Source organism: Orycteropus afer, unplaced genomic scaffold (genome assembly GCF_000298275.1).
Source record: "Orycteropus afer afer isolate SDZICR_OR568_19922 unplaced genomic scaffold, OryAfe1.0 scaffold00082, whole genome shotgun sequence".
In the NCBI taxonomy this organism is placed as follows: Eukaryota; Metazoa; Chordata; class Mammalia; order Tubulidentata; family Orycteropodidae; genus Orycteropus; species Orycteropus afer.
Window position 1 is genome coordinate 8,838,668 of NW_006921669.1, and position 9,502 is coordinate 8,848,169.

The 9,502-nt window shown below is 43.9% G+C and overlaps 1 protein-coding gene across 1 annotated transcript in view; it reads right to left on the reverse strand.

Annotated features, from left to right (window-relative positions):
• ABLIM1 (actin binding LIM protein 1) overlaps positions 1 to 9,502 on the reverse strand; it is a 235,739-nt gene that overhangs the window by 55,514 nt on the left and 170,723 nt on the right. Inside the window, exon 6 of the mRNA XM_042781044.1 lies at positions 42 to 129. Within this exon, the coding sequence (XP_042636978.1) occupies positions 42 to 129 (88 nt within the window). The remainder of the gene's footprint in view (positions 1 to 41; positions 130 to 9,502) is intronic.

The following is a 9,502-nucleotide window of genomic DNA, read 5'->3' on the forward strand; positions in this document are numbered from 1 at the left end:
CCAGGCGAGGAAAGCTTAACGTGTTCCCGAGTTCATCTCACCTTGAAGATACATTTCCTCTCCTTCTGTGAACATCTGGTTGCATCTGCTGCATCGTGCACAACTGGGGTGGTAATGCTTGTCACCTGCCTGGAAGAGAAAACGTGGCCAACAGTCAGTCTACTTCTTGTCATGGTTCCTGGCTTCTTTTTGGGGCTTAGACATTTGGGAAGGAAAGGGAAGACACTGAGGAAGGAAAATTAACTGTCCAATTGACCCAACTTCCTACACCAACAGCCCTAGGAGCCAAAGTCAACCCCACTAACACTGGGAAGGGCTCAACGACCTGTTCCTCATGCGTGCCATGATGGGGCGCCCTGCCCCCCAGAGTCCATGGTTTCCCTTTCTCCCTTGACATGGCTTTCCTGTGTGGCTGTCAATTACATGGCACGTGCTTGAGACAGATCCATTCTGTCTCCCAAAAACCCAACCTCAAAAGCATTACGATCCGAATTTATGTTAGAGGATTATGTTCATGTGTGCTCAACCAATAAAAATACATGATCCCTGCCATTATAAGAATGATAGGCTCTTGCGTTCTTGGCCAAACAATCTCAAAATAATAAAATCCATCCCCTTGTATCAAGATGAGACAAACCACAGTAAAATATGGTGTTCACTCCCGTATCTCAGAGGAGCCCAAATCCTCTCCTGTGCTGTTTACCACGCTCTTTGCTGATGTCTCATATTAAGAGTCTTCTGAAGAAGGCATTTTATTGAGGGAGCTCCCACATTATTCATGAGCATTTCACCTTCGTAGATGTGACAGATGCCATCCCAGCAGGTGCGGACCTCCCCAGAACACCGTGTCATTGGACTCGGGGACAATTCTCTAGACAGGTGCCAAGTTACATTAGAGTCATGCTCCATATACATGCTGGGCGAAAATGAAGTCCTCTCATTCATAGCTGAGTGAAAAATCTTCCCCATCTAAAACATGTCAGCTGTAGGATGGGGTTAAACCATGCTGTCGGCCCAGTGTGGTAACACTAGTTTAGCACTGACCAAGTGTGAGGCGGGGCTGAGCGCAGAGTTGGAAGGGGCTGCACTTGGGTCAGCACCTGCAGGAAGCCTCACCAGGCAGTCAGGGGGCAGGTGGTGACTCCTTTCTCACACCCTCCTGCGGGAACTACAAAAGCCCCTTAGCAACCAGGGTAGGAGATGGTGGTCAGACACTCAAGATAAACCAGTGGGAAAAAACTCCAGAAAAACAAACATTGACGTGACTTTAAATTGGAAGCCAAGAATGAAATCTTTTCAGTGGTGCCTGCCAGAAAATTCCAGAGTCTGAAAGTCCTGCTCTTGTTCTCATCCACACACTAGTTTTGGGGGTGGGGAGGGAGGTAAGAAATGTCTACACAATGTAGCCCCTGCCCTTAGGCCACGTGGGTCGAGTATAAACTAGAGGAAAAGATTTCAGCAGTTGTCGTCACGCAGACTCTGACTCACGGCAACCCCACGTGCGCTGGGTGAGTAACCTGGCCTTGTTAAAGCGGAAAAACGCGAGGTGTTATTCCTGTTAGGCATGTGCTTAAGGTAGGGGACCCTGGGCGTGCAAATGGTTTATGTGCTCGCTACCAAACGAAAGGAGGGCGATGTGAGTCCACCCCAAGGCTCCTCAGAGGAAAGGCCCATGAGCGACTTCGGAAGAGTCAGCCACTGAAAACCTTCCAGAGCACAGCCCTGCGCCGACACCGTGGGGTCGCCGTGAGCAGGAAGTACCTCAATGGCAATCTGTTACCGGTTACAGAAGAGGAAGTTGAGGCCTGCAGAGGTCAGTAACTTGTCCGTGGCCACAGGCAGTCTGCTCTGGAGCACGCGGTCTCAACTAGTTGCTACTGTTGTTAACTGCCCTCAAGTAGGCCCCTGACTCATGGCAACCCAGTGCGTTACAGAGTAGAGCTGCTCCATGAGGTGTTCTTGGCTGTAATCTTTACTGGAGCCATTCACCAGGCCCTTCTTTTGTTGGGTGGGTTTGAATCTGATGTTAGCAGCCAATTGCAAACGACTTGCACCTCAACTAACAACCACATAGGGCTACACTGCTGTGACTAGTTCACTGTGATACTGCGGTGAATGACCAAACGAGATTCTGAAATAATAATTACAACCTATTACCCCTCTACACAGTGCTGGCTCCAGGGCCAATCGCTAAAAGAAGTCTCAGAGTGTGGGTGGGAGCCAACGAGCAGGCCAGTGAGCGGCTCGAAGGGTGCTCACCATCCCAAGGACAGGCAGAGCACGGCGACTACGCCGGAGGAGGGACGGGCAGAGCACGGCGACTGCGCCAGAGGAGCTGTCGTGCATGAAGAAGAAAAGATCCATCAGTGCCCACGTGCAGGGCTTTGCTCCAGCAATTGTAAGCAAAAACACTGCTAAGAGACAATGTCACTGTCATGTCAGGAAGCGTCAGTCTTGACCCATGCACTTGCTTTGCCCCAAGATGCTGAATGTTTCAAGAAAGTCAGTAAGAGAGGGAGGCAAGAGCAGCTTCACAGCCCTTCCGGGGGCCTGTTTTTGTAGCAGTGTAGGCCTAGGGGCTACAAGGTCAAGGGACAAGGGCACTGGACTGAAGTCCGTCCTCATTACTGACCTGCCCCCGGCTGGATCTGCGTTTCAAACCCAAACCAAACCTACTGCCGTGGAGTGGATTCCAGCTCACACTGGTGCAACCCTCCAGGAAAAGCACTGTCACCTTGAGGACTTTTTCTCAGCTTTCCTCCCCACGAGGGGAAACTGTTCTCAACAGAGTGTTCAGCCCTTTGCATGTGGGAACTACCTGCTGTCAGTTTCATTTCTCTTTGTGCAGGTACCCACGACGGTTCACTGATAAGCCTTGTTCACAGTACCAGGAAAAGGACCACAGCTGGACCCAGACATGGGATCATATGCAAACTAACAAAAAACGGGTATCATTCAAATTGGGGTCATTTTTAGAAGAAAGTAAAAATATTTCAAATCATAAGCAAAATGAGATGACTAAACAGCACCTGTATGAAAACCGATGATAAAAGTTCAACTCACTGGGTAGAGGAGGCTGTGGATTATTAAGTTCTGAAGCTGCCTGGGCTTTGTTGTGGCAAGTGACCTCGTAAGTAATGGTTACCGGGTGCCCGGCCGCAGACACACAACCAGCAACGGTCGCTACGCCCAAGCCAAGGCCAGAGGCTCCCCCGGGGCTCGCCAGAGATCTGTTGTCACTGTTCTCCATCCATCTTTGTACCCCGCTATTATAAGAACTCCCAACCTCATTTTCTACATTTCACATATTCAAACTGCACATGTTCAAAGTCTGCATTGTGGCTCGCTGCAAACTCTATGGATGGTAAACAATTTGCTTATATAGTTGAGTTTACAGAGCACCTGCCTACACATTCACAGTGCTAAAAACTGCCTGTCTTTAATCAGTGCTGATTAAGCCACTCTTCTGCAGTTATTACTACTATTTGGTTAACTTCTAAATCAAAGGGCGAGCATTAGTACACAAGCTACAACCCCAGGCAAATATGATTCTATTTAACACAAAGCAGAGTTTGAGTGAAACTCATTGTCAGAAAGAACAGAAGGGAGTTCTGAACGCCCTGTAGACAGGGTGCAGGGCAAGGGCTGCAAGATATGGGATCAGGGGGCTTGGGGGTAGTTCCTTAATTTGTTACTTCCAAAAGCCAAAAACCAAACTCCCTGCCATCAAGTTGAGTCCAACTCATAGCGATACTCATTGGGTTTGTGAGGCGCCAAATCTTTATGGAAGCAGATTGCCTCATCTTCCTTCCATGGAGTGGCTGGTGGGTTTGAACCACTGACCTTCTGGTTAGCAGCCAAGTGCCTTATCCACTACGCTAGCAGAGCTCAGGGGTCGCTATGAGTCGGGGCCGACTCGACGGCACATAACAATAACAACAACAGCAGAGCTCCTTAATTTGTTACATATAGGACCTCAGTTACTTTCTTCAAGCCTTAGGCCCCTTGTTCGTAAAACATAAGGGGCTGAGTAGGCAATTTCAAGTCCCGTTCAGCTATAAAATTCTGTTTCTGCACGGAAAACCCCATACCCATATAAATTCAGAAAAAAAGTGTTAACAGAGAAACCATTTGGATAAAGAAAGGAAATGCTTGATGGCTGGGAAGGTAATTTACACATAACCAATAACCCTACAGGTCTGGTACCCAGGAGAAATTCCGATGCCCTAAGCCCCATGTCTAGTGGAATAGGCTCCTGGGATAGAAAGAGAGACCTGTAATTACAGAACCAGTACTCCAGCAGATCATCAGCTTATCTGATAATCTGCTTTGCTCCTGGACCACAGCTGTCCTTTTTAGTTTCTCTTCTCTTCCTTTCTCATGGAGGGCTCTCATTCTGAGATGAGCCTGGGAGGCATAGAAGATGGTCCTTGAAGTCACCCTTCATCTGTTTGTAAGATGTACCCTGCCTACTCCCCAAAAGGATTTACAGGTGTTTATGAGAGATAACTTAAAAACAACCAAACAAAAACCCCAGAAGTAATGAAAAAAATTACAAGATCACAAACTAAGGCAGAAAGATTTTTTTTTTTTTTTTTGTAATCTGAGTTTCTTGGTAGATGAGCCCAGAAGGGAAGATGATGGGGCTGCGAAGTCCCACTGACATATTGGCAGATGAACAGACAGACAAAATGTGGTGAATCCACATGATGGAGTATTATTCAGCCAGGAAGAGAAATGGAGTCTGACATGTGCAACAACATGGGTGAACTTTCAAAACACTACGCTGCGTCAGGCACAAAAGGACAAGTGATGTATGGCCTCATTATAGAAATTATCCACAACAGGAAAACGCATAAAGGCCAAAGTTTGTAAGTGGTCACCAGCAGAGAAAGGAGTGGGGAGAAGGGGAGTTAGTGCTTTAGGGGCACCAAGTTTCTGTTAAAGGTCATGAAAAAATGAACAGTGGTGATGGTCACATAGCATGGTGAATGTAATTAATGTCACTGAACTGTACACTTAAAAATGGTTGAAATGGCTGTTTGTTACATATATTCTACTACCATGAAAACAAATTAATTAAAACAAAAAGTCTTACGTATTTAAAGAAAAAGGGGGAGCACATACAGTTATTACCAGAGAAGCAAGGTTTCCTGATTCTAAACCACTAACAACAGTCAGGGGAAGGCTGAAGTCCCACAGGCAATGCCTGCCACTGTACCAAGTCCTTCAAGTGACTTGTCTCTTGACAGTCCAATGAGGTAGGTGCTATTTTACAGCCCAATTCTATGAACAAGAAACTTAAATTAGAACTGAAACCTAGAACTCAAAGAGAACAATTTACCCAAACCCCCAGGGTTTCCACAAGGCAAGGCTAGGCTTTGAACCCAGGTAGCCTGAGTCTAGGCCCATATCTTAACCACAGTGCTAAACTGTCCCCTAAACACTAAAGGAATCCTCATACAAGGAACCCTTAGCTATGGAACACACAGCTATCTTCCACATTAATTTCACCAATGATACAAGCACTGACCTAGTTGTTCCTTACATAGATGCCTGAGAAAAGCCTAGGGTATAGCACTGAAAGGTGACTGAGCATTGCCACTTCTACAGAGGAAGCTGACCTATTCAGGTCTAGGGTTTCAGTTATTTTTAAAAGCTCTGATTCGATTCAGAGTTGATGCTGAGAACACCCAGAAGAATAAGCAAATTGCCTTCCTGTCCCTGAGACTCTCACAAACACAGCTCTGACTGACGGTGACTGTAGACTAAGGACAAGGAAACAGTAGGAGATTAGTGTGCTGGCCTAGCCCAGGAGTTCTCCAGTTTTACTGTGATAAGCAATAACTGACAGGCCTTTTTAAGATGGATTTAACAGCCCTAGAGTGGGGTCCAGAAATCAGCACTTCTTTTTAAAGCATCCAGGTCAGTCTGTGCAGCTCATGGTGAACTGCAGAAACAGTGGTCTGAGTACCAAAACCCCAAGTCCCAATAGATGAGGAAGCCTAAGGGAGGAACAAGGTTGTGCTGCTTAGGTGGCAGGTGCAGGGGTGGGAATGGAAAGGCACAATCATGCAAGTTCCTTGCTTTGTCCCTGCAGAAAGGCAGCGCAGGGGCTGACTCAGCCTTCTTGTGCTCACGGTTTATTCTCTTGAAGTGGGAGCGGTTTCCAATGCAACTGGACTGGCTGGATCTCCAGGCTGAGCACTCACCTAATCTGGGAGGGTATCTTCCTGGTGCAGCATTACGAATGGAGAGGATAATGAGGGTGTGTGTTGGCCCCAGATTTGTATCCTGTGCCAAGATGGATAAATGAGTCTGCTACAGACAGCTTCCCCAAAGCCTAGAGGGCTCTATGCAAGCCTGTACAAACCACAACTGTACACTGTAGCCCGACCACCTTACCAACTGCAACTCCTCTGAGCTCAGCAGACTCTGCCCCAAGCACACGTGCGGTGTCAGAGGGTGAGTCGGCAGCTTATCTTTCTGAGCAAGGATGCACATAATTGTTTAGAAAGGAAAAAAATCATTATATTCTAATGCTCTGGCTCTCTTTGACCAGCTGCGGAGAATGTAAGAGACGGCATCAAGTGTGTCCTTATGGTGGGGGGTAAGGAATGAAAAGGAGTCCTTGGGTGGTACAAATAGTGAAGTGCTTGGCTACGAGCAGAAAGTTTGGAGGTCTAAAGCCACCCACAGGCACCTTACAATACAGGCCTGGTGATCTGCTTGTGGAAGATAATACACTTAAAAACCCTATGGAGCAGTCCTACTCTGTTCATGTGGGGTAGCCGTGAGTTAGACTCAACTGGACAGCAACTAACAAAAAGGAGTAAAAAAAAGCATCAACATCTCAGCATAAACACATACTGTCTTTTCCACAGATGGTCATTGCTTTCTCATCTTCTTCCAAAGAATCAGTGTAAAAACTTTAAAGGAGCCTTTGGAATTTCACAATTTTACATAAAAATGTTAACTGCAAATGTGTGCATTCTTCAAGGACCTAACCAATCTCTAAATTGATCTAAAGATTTAATGCAATCCCTTACCAAAGTCCCAACAGGTGTGTTTGTAGAAATGGACATGCTAAACATAAAATTCTATGGAAATGCAAAAGACCCAGAATAGTCACAAGTAATTTTGAAAAGTAGGATAAAGTTAGAGGACTTACACTACCCGATTTAAAAATGTACTATAAAGTAATCAAGATGGTGGTATTGGCACAAGACAAATATTTAGATCAATGAACATCTTTATGGGCAACTGATCTTCAATAAAAAGCCAAGGCAATTTAATGGAAAGGGAGAGTCTTTCCAACAGATGGTGATGGAACAAATGAATATCTATATCCAGTTAAACAACTCAAACCCCTACCTCACACCACAAAAAAATTAATTCAAAATGGAACATAGGTCTAAACATAAAAAGGTAAAATTATAAGACTTCTAGATAAAAACATAGAGAAAATCTTTTTGACCTTAGTTCAGGCAAAAATTTCTTAGGTATAATACCAAAAGCATGATTGAGGAAAGACAAAAATTGATAAATTGAATGTTATCATATTAAAACCTTTTTCTCTTCAAAAGACCTCATTAAGAAGATGCAAAGACATTCTACAGACTGGGAGAAAATCTGCAAATCATGTATCTGAAATTTTATCCAAAATATATAAAGAACTCTTTCAGCTCAATAATAAGAGGTCAAACAACTCAATTAATGGGCAAGCTATCTGAATAGACACTTCACGAAAGATGATATGAATGCCTAGAAAGTACATGAAAAGATCTCAAACAAGATCAGTCATTAGGGAAATATAAACAAAGACCACAATGAAATGCTCTTCTACACCCACTATAATGGCTACAATGAAAAAGATGGATAATACCAGTGTTGAGGATCTGGAGAAGGTAGAAATTTCATACATTGCTGGTAGGAATGAAAAATGGTACAGCAACTTTGGAAAACTCTTTGGCAGTGTCTTTTGAAAAAAAAAAAGACCAAACACAAATTTACCATGAGACCCGTCAATTCTATTCTCAGGTATTTAGCCAAGAGAAATGATAACACACGTGTACATACAAAGACTTCTGTAGAGAGAGGTCCCAGCAACACAATTCACAATAGCATAAAAGTGGACATAACCCAAATGCCTACCAACTGATGAATGGTTTGACCAAATGCAATAAATTTATGTAAGAGAATACTACTAAAGCAATAAAGACGATATATTCAACAGCGTGGATGAATCCCCATAAATTATATTTAGTGAAATAAGCCAGTCACAAAGACTACATAAGGTATAATTCCAGTTATATGAAATTTCTAGGAAAATAAACCAACTAAAGAGATGGAAAGCAGATTGGTGGTTTCCTGGGGTTGGGGAATGACTACAAATGGGTAAATGAGGAGAAATTTTACAGTGATGGGAATGTTCTACAACTGGAATGTGGTGATGTTGCCCAACTGTATAAGCTTACGAAAAATTCATCAAACGGTACCCTTACAATGAGTGAATTATATATTATGCAAACTATACCTTGATAAAAAGACACACATGCACACACACGCTTGCATTTCTAATTCACAAAGAAGAAGAAAAGGAAGGGAAGGAAAACAACAGGGGCTGGGGCACAAAGAAGTGACCAGGAAGACAAGGTAAGTGTTTCTATCCACTGTCCACACTGACAAAGCTGGGCACACACACAGACAGTCCCCAGGTCACAAACATCCAATTAACATACAACTTGTAGTTTTGAACCAACTCCTGTAAAAGCTGTTATTAGATTTTGCAATGCTCATCAAAACATTATTATTACGGCTGTATTATTATGTATCTAGAAGTGCTTCTTTAATGTTTTTTATGCATAGAAGGATACGCTATATACTAAGACAAACATTGGACTAAGTGGTATCATATATGAATAGCACCTAACTGTTCTTAGATAGAAATTCGATGTAAAGACAGATTTAGGATTGGAATTCATTTGTAATCTGGGTACTGCCTGCACATTCATTCATTTTTGGAGTCAAGATTCCTTTGGGAAACTGCTGAAAATAGGGATTCTTTTCCCAGAGTGATTTATTTCCACATTTATGGACACATACATATACCCAAGCAATACTGCATTGTTAGTAGTTCTGTGAAGACTTCCATGTTTTCAAACCAAAACCAAACTCACTGCCACCTAGTCAGTTCTGACGCATAGTGACGCCTCCATGGGTTTCCCAGGTGGTATCTCTACAGAAGTAGATTGCCCAATCTTTCTTCTGAGGAGTGGCTGGTGGGTTTGAACCACCAACCTTCTGGTTAGCAGTCAAATGTCTTAAGTACTATAATATTAAAAACTTTTTTTTTTGTTGTTGTTGTTAGGTGCCGTCGAATTGCCTCTGACTCATAGCAACCTTACATACAACAGAACAAAATACTGCCTGGTCTTGTGCCAAACTCATGATCCTTGCTATACCTTAGCCCATTGTTGCAGGCACTGTGTCAATCTATCTT